Source organism: Scomber scombrus, chromosome 7 (assembly GCF_963691925.1).
Source record: "Scomber scombrus chromosome 7, fScoSco1.1, whole genome shotgun sequence".
Lineage (NCBI taxonomy): Eukaryota > Metazoa > Chordata > Actinopteri > Scombriformes > Scombridae > Scomber > Scomber scombrus.
This window is the reverse complement of record NC_084976.1, coordinates 21,049,141-21,071,178: the sequence shown is the minus strand read 5'-3', so window position 1 is coordinate 21,071,178 and position 22,038 is coordinate 21,049,141. Positions and strand designations below refer to the sequence as shown.

The 22,038-nt window shown below is 43.2% G+C and overlaps 1 protein-coding gene across 1 annotated transcript; it reads right to left on the bottom strand.

Moving 5' to 3' along the window:
* Positions 1-1,140: 1,140 nt before the first annotated feature.
* On the bottom strand, positions 1,141-21,631 carry megf8 (multiple EGF-like-domains 8). The gene is made up of 44 exons (XM_062422457.1): positions 21,241-21,631; positions 20,331-20,520; positions 20,025-20,188; positions 19,730-19,939; positions 19,396-19,576; positions 19,052-19,140; positions 18,727-18,940; positions 18,435-18,618; positions 17,910-18,055; positions 17,709-17,819; positions 17,453-17,604; positions 17,190-17,291; positions 16,894-17,041; positions 16,350-16,513; positions 15,741-15,944; positions 15,041-15,238; positions 13,721-13,981; positions 13,500-13,618; positions 13,250-13,381; positions 12,853-12,966; positions 12,591-12,674; positions 12,098-12,337; positions 11,812-11,996; positions 11,446-11,659; positions 10,958-11,198; positions 10,694-10,826; positions 10,141-10,391; positions 9,877-9,987; positions 9,651-9,769; positions 9,247-9,484; positions 8,983-9,154; positions 8,666-8,829; positions 8,396-8,531; positions 8,073-8,304; positions 7,824-7,950; positions 7,518-7,728; positions 6,933-7,147; positions 6,653-6,848; positions 6,374-6,542; positions 6,011-6,203; positions 5,755-5,925; positions 5,484-5,614; positions 4,823-4,955; positions 1,141-4,369 (listed from the first exon to the last, which is right to left on the bottom strand). Exons 1-44 carry the CDS (start codon positions 21,262-21,264, stop codon positions 2,870-2,872), a joined length of 8,673 nt encoding a protein of 2,890 aa, XP_062278441.1. The 5' UTR covers positions 21,265-21,631; the 3' UTR covers positions 1,141-2,869.
* Between the last annotated feature and the right edge of the window lie 407 nt (positions 21,632-22,038).

Sequence of the window (22,038 nt, the reverse complement as noted above, 5' to 3'; positions counted from 1 at the left end):
CTCTTTTGACATACATCTTTATATTTTAGGATCTATTAAGTACCAAACTGTTGGTCCAAATTACACTCTTAATTAGTGTCCAATTAGAAGCAGGTGCACTAGAACGACGCAGCATCAACTGTTAGTCAAATACAAGCATACAGTGCTGTGTTGCATTCTGCGACGGGTAACAATAATAAGTTATTAATTTATTGGCTACATTAGATCTGAGGTAGAAATTCACAATTTTGTACTCACAAGTGAATGCCTCCCTTTTTCCGAACAAAAGACCTCTGTCGGACAAAGGACTGTCAGAGTTAGATCTTTGTGCTGCATTTGACACCACTGACCATCACATCCTATTACACAGACTGGAACATTTAATTGGCATTAAAGGACCTGCATTAAGCTGCTTTAAGTCCTTTTTATCAGATCAATCTCAGTTTGGACATGTTAACAATGAATCCTCCATGCACGCAAAAGTTAGACACAGAGGTCCACAAGGTTCTGTGCTTGGACCAATAGCAAACTTTAAGCATGTCTTAAGGACATAAAGGCCTGGATGATCTTCAATTTTCTGCCACTAGTCTGCTAGGGGGTATGTATTCATTTACCATTAATGCATGTTACTAACTCAGCATCTTCTCTGTCCTGTAGGTTGGTGCTTGCTCATCTCTCCCCTCCTGTTGCTTTCGGCAGATATTTCTGTCTCTGGAGCTGTACAATCTGGATCTGTGATTGCTAACCACCCACTGCCCCTGTGATCCTACTTAAAACCCACTGCTACAATTATTATGATTAGTCTCATCATTATTATTAATATAGTAGTAGAACTTTCTTTCAGCTATGTTCTTCTTCCTCCTGCTGTCTTTTTCCTGTTATCAGTTATGATTTGGCATTATATAAATGACTTTTTTGAGATTTTACTAAAATGCTAGATATAACATTTCATAATTAGTCTATGTGTACATGAACCTTTAATGTTATTATGGTAGCATCAACATCCCTGTAACAGTTGTGAACATATTCCTAGTCCCTTGTCCTCACATCCAACAATATTCATTTTAGCACTGTCTTATTTAATCAACTAATGATCATAGATTTCTTTCATTAATCAATTTTGCAGCAGCATTAATTCTTATCAACACAAAAACCAACAAGTATATTCCAAAGACTTTATTTCATCCGACTCTTTGACGCAATCTTCTGTACAACACTGTTCCCTTCTTTGAAAACAAAAAAAAACAAAACAACAAAAGTTATGTACAAAAATAAATGTTAAAAAACACATAACAAAAAAATAAACAAAACAGTATTAATGCTTATTTGTGGGGCCTGCTATAAATAATGACAGTATTTAATTGAGCTTGAGTGTTCAGTTCATGACAAAACCTTTTTCAATTGATAGAAATCCAGTAGCACCAATCTGAGTTCCTCCATAACACTGTGTGCCATCCGTCCACTGACGCTGGACGGCATTGCCTTTTAGTGTTTCACATGAATAATGGGGCGCATTGCCTCCATGCAGTGCAAAAAGGAAAAGAGAAAAACAAACAAAAAAAACAAAACAACCTAATGTCAACACCCACCATTGAACATGTAATTCAGTCCCATTGCAATTAAAGTCTTCCCAAAGTCTCTCACCAGGAGAACGCTCTAATGAAACCCTTCTCATTATCACTGTAACCCCAATGTAGTAATATTTACCATATATTCTAAAAAATGTTTTTTGCCACAACCCAATTATTTTTTTATTAAACTGTAGCTATGACTGGCTAATACAATCATCTAAGCAGACAAGTTGCCTGAAGAAAGCAGTCCAGCAAAACTAGCCAAAAAACATACATTTCACGTGAAAAAAAATGTAATCGCATGTTGCAAAAGGACACGTAATTCCTTCATTTCAATGGACGAGTTCTGTTGTGAAATCACATTATTATAATGTCAGGAACTGAGGATTAAGATTAAAAACATTATCCTTCTTCTTTTCTTTTTTTTTAAAACAGAAACTGTACAGAAACAAAATGTAACATAATGTTATTGTTATTATATCTTCCAGGACCTGCACTACAATTTTCCAATAACACAAGTATTAAGTGTAAGCCAGTTGACTCACAGACAAGGCAAGAAGTGAAGGCAGATGAGCAGAAAAACAAATAACAATGTAACAGAACAGATGAATGAATATGCAAAAATATACTCAAGGGTCTGTTTAACATAACCTTGTAGCTTAGAAGCCTGCCATATATTGAGTAACAATTATAAATCACTCATATCGACTATGATATAAAAACCACCTGACAAGCAACTTTGACTTTTTTTCCCCCCTGCGCTGACAATCAAAATCTTGCACATTACGCTGCACCAATTTAAAAGTCTTTTGTTCTTAATGGCAATTTTGATTGTCACTTTTTTTGGGGCATAAAGCACATGTTGGTTCCAAAGTGAACGGATGTCTGTCTTAACACCTCTGTTGGTCAATGACAAGAATTTTATCAACAGTCCAGCTTCAGTCTTTGTTTGAGACTGACTGTTGAGCGTGCTCATACCTCTATAGTGATCACAGACAGGATGTGACATTTCTTCATTGATACGTATAGCAGTAGTGCATTCTAAAGACAGCCGGCTTGGTCATGTGAAGCACTGAAATACAGTATAGCAATACATAATACAATAAAAGACACTTAACTCATTATACAGTGTATGTACAACTCTGTTCAAAATGCTCACACCTGACTCTTTAACATAACATGATTCTTTTGGACTTAATCTTTGCCTTGCGGCTATGTTTCTTTCAAAAAATTAATTTATTATATATCAAATACTTTACAGATTTATCCCATCTCTTTTTTTATTCATGTCTACTTTTATTTATCTCTTTTTCATTTCCCTACATCGCCATAGTGGTCAGGTGCTGATGCCCGAGCAGCCCCTTGCGCCCTGCACCTGCCCCTGGGTGTCCACCTCCATTGCCGTGGCCACAGTATTCTTGCAGGTTCTGCCGCAAAGTAACCAGTGCAGAACCCAAACAGGCCCGATTTGGAGCCAAGACACCCCCAGGCAACTGGAATAGGACGGTAGCAACCCCTGCCATGCCGTCGTCTGTGGGCTCCAGGGTGATGGGCCCTACCTTAAAGGAGGAATAGGAAAAGCCCATGAGCTGAGACAGGAAGGGGTCAGAGCGGCAAAAATGCTGGTAGCCGCTGTATGTGGATGGGTGGTGATTATGTGAAGCCGGGGTGCCAGCAGTGGTGCTGGCATAGTGGTGGGTGTTTAAGTAGTGCAGGGGCAGGTGTTGGCCACTGTTGCCCCCGCCACCCAGGGTGAGGTGATGGTGGTGGTGGGCTGTGGGCCCAGAACCTGGGTCATGTTTGTAGGAGACAGCTCCTGCTCTGCCCCTCTGGCCCACCACTACACCCCCTAACTTGCTCGTGCGGGCATGAGCAAGAGATACAGTGCCGCCTCCCACCCCTCCACCAGATGAAGGAAGGTAGATGAGCTGAGGCTCCTCCGGCTCTAAATATATGGTGAGTTTGGCGAAGGGCCGAGACGCCATCTTGGTCATCTCCTGGATGTGGCGACGCTGCTCCCGACGGAAGTCTAGGAACTGCTTAACCTTCCACAAAAGGACACAGACGGACAGGAAAAGGAAAAAACAGGAGAAGAAAACTGAGAAGAAGACAAAAAGATCGATGTGGGCTTGGTCCTGTCGCAGAAACAGCAGGCCTTGGGACTCTCCCTGTTTCTGGTTTGTCCCCACACCTCTAAGAGCGATGTAAAATCGGCTGGATTTCAGGGAATGCACCTCATGGGGGAAGGTGATGACCACGCGATCCCTAACACTATGGACGATCAGCACTGTTTGTGGTTTCCACACAGTAATGTAGGTGATGAGTCCTTCAGCCCGCTCCGCTCTGATTTCTCTCTCTGTTCCTTGGGATTTGGCTTGCAGCTGCAAAGGGTTGTGGGAAAGCATGGGACCCCCAACACTGGACGAGGCATTAGCAAACACCTTTATTGGGGAAGGAGGTGAATCCTTGTCGGCCCCTGTTGCTGTTCCCCGAGTCACTGATTCCTCCTCAATCTTGATGGTGTGAATCCCCGTCTGCCGGTCCACATCCACAATGAAGGTGTCATGAGAGTTGGACACATACACTTCCACCTCACCGAAGGTAACGTCAATTGTGACGCGAATGTCTACATTGGTGAACTTTGGTTGGGCAGCGAAGAACACAGTGCGCCCCCTGGGCAGGTTGCGGATGGTGGGATCATGGAAGCAGTTTGTCTGGGACGTGGGGTCAAAACAGCACTCGGTGTCCACGTTGAACTGACGGTAGCACTGGCGCCCGTGCACAGGTGTGCCATTGAAGGAGTCTTTACACTTGGCACACTAAATGAAATTTAAAACAGACATAAAAACAAACATGAGCCACACTGTGAAGCAGCAAAGGTACATTTTTCTATATTACTGATTTTCACAAAGCAAAAAAGCTCTATATTCTTAAAAAGGAATAGATATATTAAAATGCTTTCACATAGAGCCTAATTCTTTAAGCATGCTATCTGCTATCTGTGGATATTGCCATGACTCCTAATGACCACTAGGCTGCACACAGGCCAGACATGAGTAAATTAATGAAATACTAAATTAGGGTGAAAGGGATACATTGGTGTGGAAAAATGACATTGTAAAGGTTTTTAAACAAATAATCCTTTGCTTAAAATAACACTATTCACATCTTATTATTGTTAGGTAGACTTGCCTACTTTAAAACCTTTTCAATTTTAAATATAACTTCTATTAATGCAGAAAGGTTTAAAATGACTTCCAGCATTTGCATACCTGTTGCCTGTAGCAGTCTTTCCGGTCACTTTGAGGGTTGCCGAGACAAGAGGAGGTCTCTGTGTTGTTTTGACAGGGGCAACCTGTGCCATCATGTTCATTGCATGTGTCTGCATGACCGTTACACTGACACCTGCAATTAAAAGGAGGAAATTCAAACTACGAAGAGAAGAAAATCTCAACACAGTAGTGAGACTGAAAGGGTAAAGTAAAACAGAGAGATAATAATAATAGTAGAAAAAATACAACTTCTTAGTCAAATGAAATCATTCTTTTATTTTGTAAAGTTCATACAAACAATCAAAATTGGTGCAAGACTATAAAATGTGATATAAGATATGAAAATATGTGGAAATATATAAAAAAATATGTGGGGAAAAAAGCACACAAATATATATTGAAATTGGTTTGCTATTAGTGGATTAAAGATAGACATATAAATGCAACTTTATTTTGCATTCACATCACAAGTATAATTCATAAAGAATGCCATTCTTACTCCACTGACATCTGATACGACCAGCAATGTGTCTATCCAGGAGAAATTCCCATAAAAACCGTATTAAATGTAACAGCCTATATTGCGAAAACATATACAGTTTTAAAAATGTTGGTTTCAGCATGGGAATCCACTAAATGCTGAGCAGAAAACATCACTCACTTTTCACACTTCCCCTGCAGTAGGAAGTAGCCACTGAGGCAGCTCTCGCACTTGTCCCCTACGCTGTTGTTCTGGCAACTCACACACACAGCATTCTCCTCTGTGGGACCCTCTAACACCCAGTCCTCAATCTGAAAAAAGGACAAAGAGAGATGGAGCTCTGAAACTTGACAAGAAGTTAAGATGAAACCAGTGCCCAAGACATAAGAAAAAGTACACTGGATGGTGTAATTATTTTTTACATAGAGTCGGGAGGATGGCAGACACTTACTCTGTTGGGGTCCAGGGGGAAGAGTCGTGGGTTCTCAATGGCTTTCTTATGTTCATCCCGGGATAAACACACAGCACTGTTTCCCTTGCAAAACTCCCGACATGGACGACATGTGCCACCTCCCTTGGCAGAGCCCACAAACAGAGGCTTACACTTCTCACAGTGTTTACCCTGGAATTGGGGGAAGAAGAAATAATTAAGTCTTGAATGTGATTGTGTTTACAGTATGTGCATGCGTTTTAATATGAGCACTTACTATGGTGTTATTGTGGCACTCAAGGCAAACATCTGGTTTGTTAACACCTGCACAGTTGCTGTGTTTGTTGCAGCTGCACTGAGAGGAGCAGTTGTCTCCCACAAACCCAAAGTGACACTGGCAAACTCCTGGTGATACACAAGTCCCGTTCACACAGCCCTGCGCACACACCGGCTCACACTGACCAGAAATACTAGACAGAAGGAAAACAAAACAAACTTAGTTAAAATCTGTACAGTTATCGTGATAATAAATACAGTATCTTTTAACTGTCCTGATGTGTTATGAGCCTACAGTACGAATGCTGGATGAAAATACAGATAACATATTTTAAAGGAGCTGACCAGTGACAAGTGACCTCACCTGCTGAGTATATAACCCTGTTTGCAGGTACAGTGGTATCCCTGGGGTAGGTCGTGACAGTCCTGAGTGGTGTTGCAATGGTGATGGCCGTTTGCACACTCGTCCTCTTCTGGACAGTGAAGGAAAGACCAGCTGCTGTTTCTCAGGGGGCAAACTCCCTCACTCACACCTGAGCAGAAAGAGTGGAGAGATGTGAGCAAAACAGGGAGTAGAATAACGTAGCATTGAACTAGTTGAACTGTACCACCCTCAGCTCCCTTGAGCGAAGATATTTCTCACCATCAAGTCCTCCTTGGAGGCATCGTCCAGCCCCATTGCCACCTCGCGTTGAACACCAGCCACATTGAGGTCTGGCAATGCACTGGGAGCACTGGGTGAGTTGGGAGCACTGGGGAGAGCAGGAATCTCCCCCTGAGAGCAGCCGACCACACTGACCCGCTTCACATCGCAGGGGCACGAAAGATGGACTCATGCACTACAGAAAGGGGGAGAGAGGTTAGCGGTGTATGAACATGTTTTTATTCAAAATCACACATAAGCTCAAGCAGGATAATCTTACCTGCTGCAGAGCCATGCTCCACACACAGTGCTGCCAGCCTCCATCAGAGCCTCTGGACCCCAGACAGAGGCTGCAGTTATAGAGAGTGTGGCAGGGAGGAGGACATGGCAGAGGGGGAGATGACTCCACCTGCATGGGTGAGACGTTGAGCAGGGCATAGCTGAAACACGTCCAGTCATAGGTGGGGTTCACGCTCAGGATGCGCCTCGTCTCACCTGGAGAAATCACAATCACGGTCAGTTTTTTTTGTCCTATTGGAAATGACAATTGGACTAAATCTAGATTACCAAAATTCAGCTGAACCTTTTAAGTACAACTAAAATCACATTTACTCATCCCTTTTTGCATCCTTTACATTTTCTGGAAGGAAAAAAAAGTCTTTGAGGAAGTATGAGACACAGTTATTTTCATCTCAAAGGCTGGAGAGGTGCGTCGATAAAGTAATGATTCATCCACATGCTAAAAGTTGTGGTGATCCTAATTACTGAATAACAATTACTAGTATTTTTTTTTAAATTTCTTGCATGTATATCTTATCAAAACTGAAAAAAAAAGCATTTAATAATTTAATTCATAATTTTTTACCTGTGCGTTTGAACTGGCGAGTCCACATGCATTTTCCAGAAGCAGTGCACTTGGGGCAGTCTGATGCCTCACAGCTGGTTTCAGTGCAGTTACTGGACAGGAAGATCTCTCGCTGGTTAATCCGACAGTCATGTTCAGACGTGCAGCTAACAGAGCTGCTGATACAGGCTCCTTCTGGACAGTTTGTGCACCACTTACACTGTAGAGCAGACTGAAAATTTAAGCAAGAACAGATTTGAGTTAACATGTAGGATTAATCTCTCTTTTAGTTAGTGATGGTGGTTGAGTTGGGGTGTTATATGCTACCTGTGTTAGACTGGAGAATGTCTTGGGGTGACGGGCGAGGCACTCACTGCAGGTCTTAAGTCTGCGGCACTGGTCTGCTTGACGAGGGGTCGGGGAACAGGGAGACTGGCCGGTGAAACAGCCCATTCTGTTGGAGGAGGTAGGAGAGAATTGAGTGGAGGGTGTGATGCGTTATTAACTGTGCATAACCCCAAGCTTAAAAACAACATGCTACGTATTTACAGAGTTGCTTTTGGCCAAATGATTTACCTCTCAGCAGTATCAGAAGAAGCACAGGTTCCCCTACACCAAATGCAGCTGCCTGTGGTGGTGTTGCAGGCCTCTGGAGTGGGCAGCAGTGCACAGGGGTCAGAGGGAACAGTTAGAGTTAGGAGTCTTCCCAGTGTGACCCCATTGAAGCCTCCTGACAGGAAGAGACGGCCACCCCAGCTCGTCATGGCAAGAGATACCGAACGATTAACTGGATCTCCTATAGCTGAGTCTGAAAAGAGTTGATAAATAGTAAATGTTATGTTGTGGTCATTTATAATTTGATGATAATTGAAGCTGCAGAGAGACATCCAGGCAGCTACCTGGTTGTATCCAGGTGTTACAGTTGATCTGGTACAGAGACACAGAGTTACTATAGTCTTCTGCTTCTGTCCTCCCCCCAACAATGACCATAGTGTCTTTCATCAGGGCTGCAGCGTGGAAGAAACGTGACAGGGGCTGCATAGCAAAGAGATGATACATGGGAAACACATAAGTTATCTCTATGCAGTGGACTGACAGAGAACGCTTGGCTTCTCTTGTTTACTGAACTTTGAGAGGGTGATAAAGCCTAGATGAAGTCATATTCTTACCTTATTGCCCTGTGAAGGGACCAACAGAGACCAGGTTAGGTTTGGGTAGTACAGACTGTAAAGCTCTCCTGAGGGCTCCACAGTCTCCACGTGAAAACGGTAGCCTCCAAACACATAGATTGCATCAGTCTGCTCATGGTAGACTGCCGAGTGGCCGTATAAACCTGAATCGAGAACACATAACAAAATAAGTTTCAGTGCAAAAAAACCCTTGAAGAACATACCGAGAAGAGCCTTGATGCAACAGCAGCATTTTCAAAATGTAATACTGACTTTCTGTGTGGTATAGACGAGTAGAAGAACAAGGACTAACATACCTGTAGGTGGCGTGCCAATGTGAGGAGCAATGGTCCAGTTTCCAGTATGAGGGCTGAACTCCAACAGATGGTGGTTGAAGCCATTCTCTGGGGAGTAACCTCCTATCAAGAGCACAGAGGAGTCTCGACGGACTGTTAAAGTATGACCGGCCAATTGAGGCAGCATGGTGCTCTGTCAGAGGTAGAAGGAAAAGAAATTTGTACGTTTGAGATAAAATAACTTTTTCAGATATTTTGCATTTCAACAGTAAGTCTAATGTCAACCTTGTGTTCTCTCCAGACTAAACTGCTGAGATTGAGAGTCCAGGTGTCCATGGCAACACCGCTTTGAGTGACGCCGCCCACCACGAGCATGACGCTGTGACTGGCTCCGCGGCTTCCAGAGCCAGAGTCATGAGTGCTCAGCAGTGCAGAGGCGTGGTGATAGCGAGGGCTGGGAGTAGAGCCCTCTTCTACAGAACTTGTCAACATTTGCGTCCAACGGTGCTCTACCACAGAATATCTGAACCAACAAGGGGAAAATGTGTTATTATACACATATAGACAGTTAACTATGCTATACAGTATACATATAATATGATAGCACCTATAAGGTTTAATAAAAATTACTCAAAGCTGTACTTTTGAAATGTATGGCATTAACATTTGCAATCTCGGGTTACTCCAACCTGTAGATATTTCCAAGAATGCCCTCTGACAGAGAGAGTCCTCCATACATCCAGAGGTTGCCCTGAGGTCCAGACACAAGGGAGTGGCCCATCCTGTGGAGGAACCTGTGGGCCTGGTTCTGTGAAGCAAGAGTGTTTATAAATGTATGGTAGTGTGTGCTAGAGTGTGAAATTCATAAATTGCACATTAGAGTGTTTATTGTGCTTGTGTAGCTGCACCACCTACCACTGTCAGTTGTGTGTCCAGCAGTGTTTCCCAGACCAGGCTGTTGGAGTCCCGAGGAACAGAGCAGTCTGAGCCAGCCCAGCTGTCTGAGCACACACACACTCCTAGAGACTGAGACAACCGAAATATATTAATTAGCAATCGACCAAAAATGTATCTTCTCATTGTTTAGTATTTCAAAATCCTTTAGTTTTAAACCTTGATTATAATTGTGCTCAAAGACCAAAATTTAAACTTCTAAATATGAACTGCCAGCCATCTTACTATATTACAAGTTCCTCTTCCCTCTGCCATTCCACAATCCTGAGGACACATGGGCCGGTCACAGTGGGGTCCTCCATATCCCTGAGGGCACTGGCACAGGCCCCCTTGGCACTGGGCTCCACCTGGACATACAGGTGACCTCTCTTCACCCTCGTCAGTGCTCTGCTGACAACGCCGCACCCAGAAAGATGCATTGAAGCCTTGAGGTTTGTTTGAAGACACGTTTGCCTCAAAATAGACTGAGATTACACCTGGTGGTAAAGGAATAAATACATTATTGTGAAAGTGACATGTTGACTTTATACTCTGTATGTTTAGGTTTAATCTATTTTAGATTAGATTAGTTTAAGACTTTAAATAACAAACTGTTATGACTTGAATGCCCAGAGTTTACATGATCTCGCCATTTATCCAATGTTGATGAATGCGAGTTATTTCACAAGTAATATTTTACTAGCTCAACATTCAAGTGTGACTGCAATGGACTCATTTTTTTTAATCTCAAAGTGGATTAGCAAAATGTGTTTTTGTAAATAAATTCATAGAGGGATACCTGAGGTGGCCTCAACTGTGATAGGCTGAGTTCTTGTGGTGCCACAAAACGCTCCAATCAGGTTGTGATCTGAATGCACGACACCATTACCCAAAAAGCGAGGAAGGCCATCAAACACGTAGACATAGGAGCTCTACAAAACAAAACAAAGGAGATATAAGGGGGACATTTATTGAATTACTAACCATTTTTATGCTGCGGTGTAGCTAACATGTTCAGTTGCATGTGTGCTTGTGTGTATGAGCAGGTCATGTTTGTACTCACTTTACAATATGTATGGGAGTCTGGGTGTAGAGTGAGGGCTACAGGGGGGCACAGCTGTCTAGGTAGACAGGGAGCCAGGTTCTCAGTCACAGACAGGACCCACAGGCAATGAGAGAGTCCTCCTTTCCCCTCTGTGCCACTTCTCCATCCCAGCGAAGAGGAGAGAGGCATGGAAGATGAGGACGTGGAAGACAGCAGCACAGAACGACCCTGGCACTGGCGGTAGCATGTGCCATTGTTCCTATTGGAGAGAGAGAGATGTTAGGCTAGATCAATCATGATGAAATAATTTAAATCACAATGAAAGAAAAGGGTATTATTAAAAAAACTAAACACTGAAAGACTTTTCCACAACTTAAAACTAAAGTTTTTCAACATCACTTTATTCAAATTCAAGATGGTTTTATATCAGTGCAAAAACAAAAAAAGAAATGAAGAATGCATTTAAGTCAACATATATAATTATTATATGATGAAGATCGCCTTACCTCGGGTCTCCGTAGTAACCAGGCAGGCAGGACTCACAGTGTGGTCCCTGAGTGTTATGTGTGCAGTAACACTGGCCCGTCTGGTTGTGGCAGTAGCCTCGGACAGGGTCGCCATGGCCGTTACATTCACATTGGACACAGCCACCGCCACCAGCGACAGCTGAACCAAAGCTACCTGGACGGCAGTGCTCACAGTGGGGCCCTGTTGTCCAGTCTGAGCAAGAATGTCAAGAGAGGAAATTTCAAATCAGTGAAAAATCTCCCAATAGAGCAGTGAAGAGGCCAGTTATCTCGGCCTGGTTTAGTGCAAAAACAAAAGTTGACTGACAACAAGCTATTTAAATAAGCCATCTTTTAAAGTCTCACCCTGGCATTCATCACAGATGCCTGGTGCAGTGATACAGGTGGAATGGAAGTTGCAGCCACAGTCCACATCACATTCAACACCACTCAGAACCAGAGTGGCAGGGTCGGATGTCCAACCCAGGGAACATTCACACTCAAACCGTGGGCTGCCACTACACTGACCCTCACGACACTCATTGTAGCACCTGCAGAAGAGGAAATTAAGTTCACATAATTAATCCAGACAGGTAAGATTGTGAAAAGAATTTGAGATGAAGAACAACACATTTTAAATGACAGCTCTTACGTCTGGTTGCAGTGCAAAGTGCCATCCCCTGTGTAGCCTCTCTCACAGTGGCACTCATAAGAGGTAGGGGTGTTAATGCAGGTGGCAAAGGGGTGGCAGTTATGGAGACCCAGCCTGCATTCCTCTACATCAGGGCAGGTGGGGTAGGACCAGATGGCATCTTGTTCTTCATCGTCCAAGTGCTCCAACTCCATCTCCATTTCCAGGGGTCGTGGCGGGGCCGAGGTCTGAGGCTCAGGGCTGGAAGAGCAGGACAAGGAGAAAGTGAAAGTTTTAGAAGTGTTATGGCTCTATGTAGAAGTTCTGTATTCATTTGCACCATCATTTTTTTTGAAAACTTCTAAAACTTCTGAAAACTCGACTACTACAAATAAATGATGTGGGACCCACCATATCTAAAGTATAAAATTACCCATAACACAAAGGGCTTGTCTCATCTGCTTACAGACAGCTTTCTGTCTCTATGGTGACGGTGCATGAACAGAAATCTTACTTTGCAGCTCGAGCTTCAGCAACAGCCACACTGCAGTTATACACGGAGGGGTCCTCCATTCCAGCCCAGTCTCCTCTCAGGCATCTGGAACAAAGGGTGGAAAACATTGAATTAATACAAGAAAATCCAAAAAACAATGAGATTAAAATGTCAGTAATTCTGCAACAGATGTATTTATCGGCAATAATAATGTGTTGCACTATATCTATTTTGTCTGTACAGTGTGATTCTCAAAGTACTGCTAGGTGTTTGCAATACTTACTTTCCAATTGTGGGATTATTGTAGTCGCCACACCAGCCACACTGAAAAGTTCGCAGGCAGTCTGTGCAGGTGTTTAAAGCTGAACATTGCTTACACTGCGGAACTGAATGAACACTGACGAGAGGAAGAGAGAATTAAGATTAGATAAAATAAGATTTTTAACCTTAAATGGGTTTCAACTCATAGACAGAATATATTTAATGAGACAAACTAAATTTAAAATTTTTAAATTTGGTCTGCACTTGCAATTGTTTTAAGTAATGTGGGTATACTATGTGTTTATGCTTAGATGGCCAAAACAGTCAGGAAAGCGGGTAACTGGATGTGCAATTGCAAATAGTTATTAAGTGTGTTGGAAAAGAAAACAAAAAAAGGTCTTAAAATGTCCTTATTTTACCTGTCGTACCAGTCCCTGCACTCTCCATAGGGGTATTTTGTCAGGTAGGCAGCAAAATAGAAGCAGGCCTGGGCTGACTCACACCATGCACACTGGCTGGAGTTAGAGAGGCACTCACCACACGTCTTCCTCCTTTGAAGGACAAAGAGATAAAGAAAAAACAGTTGGCAATAAGGGTGAGTTGCAAGCCCTGTTTAAATCTTGTTGTATGATGTTATGACTTGTAATAAAAAATAGTTATTCATCTCACTGGTTGCAGACTTTAGGACAACCCCTTGGATCACGTATGGATCCATCTAGTCTTCCTCGTCTACTGCACTGGTAGTCGCCTTTCTTGCTGGAGTTTATTTGCCACTCACAAAAAAGATCCTGCAGGTCAAAGTTAACTTTGCATCATTCTGTTTTAAGCTATATAATATTAGCAGCATTATGACACCCTATGTTAATGCTTAAGTGTTATCTGTGATGTACCTGAGTACAAGCGGAGCAGTCTCTGTACTCTTCACACAAGGTGCAGTGCTGGGGGGCCAGCAGTAGATGGCGCTGTGCGTCTACCTTTCCTTCTCCTTTCTCTCCCTCAGGGCAGAGCTCGAGGTCAGGACTGTTCCGCAGCAGACAGCGGGACAAAGTTGGGCACCAGCCACAAGACTGGTCAGACAGGCAGGCCAGACAGGACATGTACCCAGAGCAGGTACCTGAGCGGAACGGCTCTAAGAACAGGAATGAGATCTCCTGGAGGGAAAGCAAGTTAGAGGAGGGAGACGGTATGAGGTTAGTGTTTTACTGAAGAAAACTCATTGTGTGACATATCTTATTTTGTCAAATTCAGCAAATATCTCCTCATTAGCTGTCCACTCTGTGTGTTCCTACACAGCACTGGCTCTGTAAATGAGGAAACAGCAAAGTGGCTCAGACTAAGCCACACAACACTATTCCAGCCATTATAACCATATTCCATCAACAACAGGGGGCATTCATGTTTGTGCATAAGACAGGTGGAAGTAATCAGAGCAACTGACTCTGTGAGGACATGACAGTCTACCATCTCCAGCACCTGTTGAATGGTACAGATATGCTTTCATTTTATTAGCTTCATCAATCCACACTGAATCCAAGAGAGTTGGAGACCCCCCATGTTTTTTTTACACTCTAAGTCTGTTTCTGACGTGCTCAGTAAAGTGTAATCTGAGCAGGCAGCTGTTTAAATCATGCAAATATCCTGCTGTATATGTGCTGGTCTTATTAACCGTATCAAAGAATCAATAAATACAAACACTGTTGATTTCTTCCTGTGGAGCCGACATGCAAACTATTTTGGTTCAGTAAATTTCTGCTGTCAGTCAGCCTGGTGCAGGCAGTTTGTCCGGCCGTTGTGCTCTCAGCTCTCCAGGAGCTGCAGCTGACAGACAGCTGTTTCTGTGTATACGAGACGCTGAACGTAGCTTGAGTGAGAAGTGGGGAAGCTACAAAGTGGTGGAGAGTGTGGATGAACTACTGTGCTCTGTGATTCTGCCATTTTTCTTTTTGGGTCATTGCTGTGGCAATGTGCACCCAGAATTTGGGGGGCAGAGCTCACAGTGAGGGGCGTATTTGTCTGGGTGTTTAGCTCCATCAATAATGTTTCTCTAGAATGATGGACTTAACAGGTCATATTATTTTATTATTTTAAATACACCTAAAAATGCACATATATTTCATGCACTTATTGCTGTAGTGACAGTGCACTTGACAGAGGACGATCCTTTTATTTTTTTCACTTTCACAGCTAATATAGAATAAACCAGGACTCACACTCCCTCCAGGCAGTGTTCTGTTCCAGGTCAGGGCCATCTCACTGGTCTGTCCTGATCCTGAGTTGTTGAGGTATCCCTCAGCCTGAACAAGGTAATAGTTGCCCCTGGTCAGGTTAGAGAACAGTCTACTCCCATCTGTGCGAGCAAGCAGCTTTAACTCTTTCTCCTGCTGCGCTGCCCAACGACCAACCACCTCCTGCTCCGCCGACAGGTTAAAGATGCATAGAGAATCAGAAACAAAGAAAAGGTGGGGGAGAGTTTAGCAGAAATGGCAATAAATAAGTGCTACTAATTTCATTAATCTCCTAGTCATATCTTTTAAAATAGCTTATAGCTTTTGCCCAGCCCTTTTTGGATTAATATTCCAGCAATGTGTACAATGTACAATCCCTTTACTGGGTAGTGACTATTATGTGGGTTTAATTTCTGGAGACACACTTCAATAATTCATATCAAACAGAGATCCAATCCAGGCTTCAGCAGATCCATAGATAGCTTATTTGTCATGCACTTATTACATCTATGGGAAGGTGTGCTTCCAAAAGTCACAAATAATGTTATTCCACATGGGACTAAAATCACTAAACTGTGTGAAGAGAAAATTGAATGAGTCTAGTACAACAAACCCTGCCCCCCCCCCTTCCGAATTGCAGATGAGCAATTTGTTTAAAAAAAGGTTTAAGATGCTATTTTCTCACCAGATGGCTGGAGTTGGGCCCTGATGCCATTCGAGCCTCAAAGTGGAGCCTCTGGATACGAGCCCATATCGCTACAGTCTCAGTGGGAGGGTGTGAAGGTGGAGGGGCCCCCCACAACGGGTGTATGAAGCCCCTGAACTGTAGGGCAACGTCCATTTCTGTGGTTGGGCTAAGGATGATGGTGGTGCTGCGGAGGATGGACACCTGGCGAAGGGGTGAGGAGGGTGGAGGATAGTGGAGGATGGATGGAAGTGGAAACACATCAACAGAAGCACTATTCTCTACAAACTGCTCCACAAGTTTGACATACTACTTTAAAAAAAAGGAATCCTCTCTATGAGCGCATTGCACAACAGACAGAGAAAAAGAAAACAGAATAGAAAAGTGAGCATTGGAGTCAAGAGGATAAAAAGCCAGGAGCACAAATTAGAAAAGTCCAATAAAAGAGAAACAATCATAAAATTCATAACATGCAGGTTGGAGACCTGCAGTTGAGTTAAAGTGTCAAAGCAGTTTTGGAGTAAGGAAGGAGGGATAAGTGTAAGCAGAGAGGGAAGGAGTTACAACTACAACTAGTAACAGTAACCACTTGAAATTTGGACTCCGTACCTTGTCAGGCTGGGAGTCGTTGCGGGGGTGCTGGAAGGTGAGCAGGTGCAGTCCCGGGACATAGTTCTCGGTGCGACAGGAGTGGAGGGAGGTTAGGAAAAGGGTACGCTCCCCCCACCAGCCGTACGCCCCTGAGATCTGGTCCACACGGCACGCACTTCGCTCTGTGAGACCGAGAGGGAGAGGTCAGCACACAAGGAACACATCTGACCTCTTAAAATCTAATAATACAGCTGTTTCCTAAAGTGTACTACTGTAATGAAACGAGTGATCAGCGACTCTTGTTCTGACGTGTGCTCAAATGGAGTAAAACAACTTGATTTCACTGCACCACAGGAAATGTGTGATTGAACAGGCAAGTCAAAGCATGGTCTGAGTAGCCTGTCCAGTCTATGCTGGGTGTAGTCAAGTCACTGTGTTTTATCTCTGACACACATGCCCAACATGAGTCTAGTCCCTCCCATGCCAACTCCCAACATCTTTTCTTTTAGTCTGAGGCTCAGCCCTTCTCTTCTGCCCTCCTTCCGCCCTCCCTGGGTCTCACCTGACACTGGTAGGCAGGACTCATTCTGAACACACCAGCCAAATTCACCAGGAGCACGGGCTAGAGAGGCTGGAGTGCCACTGAACACCAGACAGGACTGGCAGTCAGACAGGAAGCGTGCCAGGCCCAGGCAACCATTACTGCCGCACTGTGAACAAAAAACAGGGGTAATCAATTGCAACAGACAGACAATGTTTTGTGTCAGATGGTGTGGGAATGGGTACATGGATAATATATTTCTACTATAAATTTGAGTGGATTATTAAAAACAGGGACTGTGTTAGGGGATATATTACCGGATTAGTGGGCTGGTACTCTCTACATCTGCCTTCACACCAGCTGCATTCCGGGTTCTTCAGGCACATACTTTCGTCTAGTGCCTCAGCACAAACAGCATCCTGGTAAGGCAAGACACATAAACAACAATCTAATTCTCCCCTGTTGCTCTGATTTATAACAATTTTCATTCTTTCTCCCATAGATTTCCATGCAGCTTAGCAGCTATTTTTGTCTTCCCAATGATTGATATGGATTTCTGTTTTATGACACTTTCACTCACCCTATCACCTTGATCGCTACTGACAAACAGAGGAACTTTGTAAGCCACGAGGTCTCCACGGGCAACACCACTGTAACCCCCAGCAACCAGCAGCACTCGTCCCTCCATAACAGCAGCAACATGCGAGTAACGCCCCCGCACAGCATCCCCATCTTAGAAAAAAATTTAAAGTTTTGTAGGCACTGTGCAAGTAAAGTAGTTCTAGATGAAAACTGTGTGAGAGTTGTGACAGAAGAAGTACTCTATAGGAACTCACTGAGTGACCATCTCTCCCCAGCAGACACCCACTGATGACAGCCCAAATGGTAAAAGAAGATCTCCTCATCATAGCACTTCTCTTCTTGGTAGTGAATATGTACATTCCCCCCTGTGAGAAAAGGGCAAGAAGAAAAGAGATAAATATACACAGGAGCGGAATCAAATGGATTTCGTTGGTTTCCTCAATCACTCTGCTCACCGTAGACAACCATATAGTTTCCAATGACGGTGGCTGAGTGGAAAGCTCTTTCTCTGGGGCCCGTCGCTGGGAAACGTGAACGGAAAGATGTCCAAAACCGTCTGTCTACATGAAAGACGTCGGTATTGTTCACCCTCACACTAAACCTGGAAAAATAGACAGTTGTGCATTTCAGTATTCATTAAGGCAATTTATACATTTTTACTTGTTAGATTATAGTCAACATTTTCTACTGTGAATTACTTCTTGTATTATTTGGATCATTTCTACCTCTGCTATTTTTATCGCTGTCTTTTTCTGGACTGTTTAATTTGACAAGTTTGTCTACAGGGAATCATTTGACTTTTATCTGATTTAATGTAATGGAACACAACATTTATGTTTCAATCTGCATACACAGGAAAAAGTATAGTTTTAAAGTACCAAAATTGAACATATGTCATAGTCCTCACCTTCTCTCCCTGTTCTTACTGGCTGTGAGTGTATTACTGAACCCTGTGTGTTTATGCAATAGAGGGTTTGTACCTGGCAGTGGTAGGCCTGTGGCCTCCATAGACTAGCAGCGTCCTGGAGGGGCTGTGAAACACAATGGAGTGGCCAGCGGTGGCCGGGGGCTTCCCACCAGTGGACTGAACAATCTCCCACCGTCCAGAGCCATGCAGACCGAACCGAAATAGAGAAGAAGAAAACATATCCTCTTCAGTGCGACCTGGGAAATAAAGGGTGAGAAAAGGTATGTAAATGCTGTTTAGATAACATTTATTACTAAAGTATGCCAAATCAAACATAGACTGCAAAAATATAATGTGAACCCTACCCCCAAATACATAGAGGTAACTGTCTACTACAGCTGCAGCATGATTGGCCAGTTTAGGAGCGCCACGTGAACTTGAAAAGCCATGCTGTTGCCAGTCATCCTGCAGTGGCCGGTACATCCAGACATCACTGGCCAGGGAGCCATTGGCTAGCTCTCCTCCAAAGATAACCATGTTACCCATCCACTCTACAGCTGTGTGAGAATGACGAGCCACCTGACAACATGAAAAAGATCATGATTTCTGTAATACCTGTACACACTTGGTCAGTGATCAGATTAAATCAGAAGCAAAAACTGTGTGTGTGTGTATCCTTAAACCACTTACAGGAGCATGACCATAAGACCTGCTTTCCCATTGGTTGGATGTGAAGTTGTACTTGATCAAGTCACCAAGAGCTCTGTTTAGGTCAAACCCTGGAGGAAAAAAGACAAAAAGTGAAATAAAGCCTGGCAGCTAAAACAAATAAGTTAATTCTGAGTTTGGTTGAAATTTAACCCCTAAAACAGGTGTTTAAGATATAATCAGTATTACGAGAATTTAATAAACCTGCACAAGATTTAATGAGCATTTACTTGCAAAAAGTCTGTCAAAAAAAGTGGATGGAATGTGGGTCTGTTAAATAAACATTACAACAACATCAGTGGAAATGCAAAGTGTGTCATTCTCACCGCCAAACAAGTACATGGCTCTGGTGGAGGACAGGTACACGCCAGCAGAACCTGTCCTGGGAGGAGTGTAGGGATTTTCCTCGCTTATACGCCACCACTGCCCTGCCCCGCTGTCATCATGGAGACCGAGCTGGCAGCTGTGAGCCATGAAGCCTGGGTTACACAGACAGCGCTCTCCTTTCTGGGACAAAACATAGAGAGGAAAAACAGTTTAAGATCGCTAATCGACTCTGTACAACCAATTAAGACTTATTCATTGCAAGATGAGTGACCCTTTCTCTGAAGACTCTTTGCTTTGTGTGTTATTACAACCATCCACTTTCCTTTCTCTTACCTTGTCACATTGGCCATGCCCAGAGCAAGCCTGGGTACACAGAGGGGTTGTACAAGATGCTCCTCCCCAACTCTGATGACACTGACACTTTGATGTAGACGAATCACAGCGGCCATGACCACCGCAGGCTCCAGGGCACAAAGAGAAGGTGTAGGTTGCATTGAAGCCCAGTAGGTTGTAATTAGCATCACTGAAGAGATGAAGAAGCATCTGAACCAAGAAGAGAAAGCACAAAAAGTAAACTAAACCATAGTTGGAACACTTCAGTTTCCCTCATCATTTCTTAATTGCTTACCTTGCCAGACTTGGCCTCAATGGGCTGCGGAAGAGTGTTGCCACTCAAACTGGCTAATAGAGGGCTCTGGTAAGAGTCTCCATCATACACAAACAGGTAATCATAGGTACACTCTGTGTCCATGAAGGTGAAATTCAAGACAATGCGATGACTGTTGCTGGGAGCTGGTATAAATAAAAGAAGTGGGGAAACAAAAAAGTGTGATTAGTCTTAAAGTTGCACTCACTTCTGCTATAAAATTGAAATTTATAGCATACAATTTCATCAGTTTTCCTGTGCTAAAGATAATATCCTTGTTCATTATACCTTTGATAAGCCATTCACAGTTCCCATTGACAGAGTAGTTTCCTGGTCCATCTGTGACATAACCTGGTGGTCCCCTCAACACCTGCCTGTGGCCTTTGCAGTCCCCTGCCTGGCACACAGGCGACTCAGCAAACAGCAGAACCACCAGGATGAAGGAGACGGGGAAGGGGGAGGCCATCACTGGCACGGCCTGAATGAAGGAGATAAAACAGTGAACGAAAATGATTTGGTTTGGGTCCTAAAAGACACATTGTCACCAATTTTTTTTTTTTTTTAAAGCAGCAGTATCAAGTGGTCCAAAATTGCTAAACTTTTGTTGAACTGTCACTTGATCTATCACACCAGACAAAGATAGTATTTCAGCATCATATAGATAATTATTTGTAATAGAAATTTAAGAGTCATGTAGATGGTGTTCCCATAAACAAAACTGCTGCCTGTTTACTGATGAACTAATGATCTTGTCTCTGATTGATCTCACTGCAAGATTCAGATCTCAAGTCAACATGAACTAAGCCATTCACACTGCAGAAAGACACCACCTCAAAATTACAATATTTAATATGCAAAACAAGACTGGGAAGCAGCTTGTAGAAAAAATACTGTCTGATGGAGCTGGTTAGCAATTGCTAGCCCTTACATACCATTACAGCAGCTCACTTCCAGTGCACCAAACCCACAAACATAACCCTAAACAAGCGGATTTCATATCAGTATATACATGCATAAGATACACCAACATATTGTTTATTGATTGTGTGTGTTGCATCAAATTAACTAGGGTATAAACAAATTAGTATCAGCAACAAGGGGATCTCCGCAGGCTATCACAACAAGGCTAATGCTAGGCTACACTAGCTAACATGATACCTTCAGCTGACTGATCTACTTCTGCTTTTATTACACTTACCAGTTCCCGTCTCTTTGGCCCCATGGTAATTTACATTTTCGACGACCCCCTTCTTTATCGCTAGCTATCGCATGAGCTGACTTGTCGGTTCGTGCCTGCTCAGGACTGACAACAAGCTAAATTAGCAGGAGGCTAGTGGTCAGGAATCACTGCAGAGGGCAACCACTGGCTAATGGTAGCCTGCTAGCTTAGCATTTGCGAGCTCCGTCTAATCCAGATGCGCAATCGTCAGTGCCTGCAAAATCTATCAGGATAAAGTCATTCTGGAGAGTAATTCATCATTATGTAGCCTTAAGTACGGGTTAAATTATGTTTTTTAAAATCTCGGTCACTACATAGTAGGAGAGGCCTGTGAGCTAAATAACGGAGCCTTTTAAAGGGACCGACGCGTTTTCTGCGGAGCGTCCTGCAGACAGATGCCTGTTGTTTTGGTGTTTATGGCAGCCAGTAGCAGTAACCGGCTGGTTTCCAACACAAAAGACCCACAGCACCGCAAGCGTCACACCACTGCCATCCAGTGGAGAAGAGAAACAACGTTCAACATCTGGATCTGTACCATAGGAAGGTACTTTTGTCAAAATAAATCAAAGCAAGAAGCTGAAAAATACTTAAAAATATATTTGTTGCATCATTTAGATACATTCAATCTAATTATGTGTTAATGCACCTTTTCACTTAAGTAAACATTCACATGCAATGTTATAGCCAAGAACAGTTTCAAGTTGTTCCAATTATGTTAATGAGCCATCCAGTACCTGTACCAAAGGAAGATAGAAATTCTGTCTAAATAAATCAAAT

Excerpts from the sequence above, each read along its gene's own strand:
- megf8 (XM_062422457.1), bottom strand. The coding sequence starts at position 21,264 with ATGGGGCCAAAGAGACGGGAACTG. Across the intron at positions 12,338-12,590 it reads GCTGAAGCTCGAGCTGCAAA|CCCTGAGCCTCAGACCTCGG; the intron begins GTAAGATTTCTG and ends CTGCTCTTCCAG. Across the intron at positions 9,485-9,650 it reads ATTCTTGGAAATATCTACAG|ATATTCTGTGGTAGAGCACC; the intron begins GTTGGAGTAACC and ends TTGTTGGTTCAG.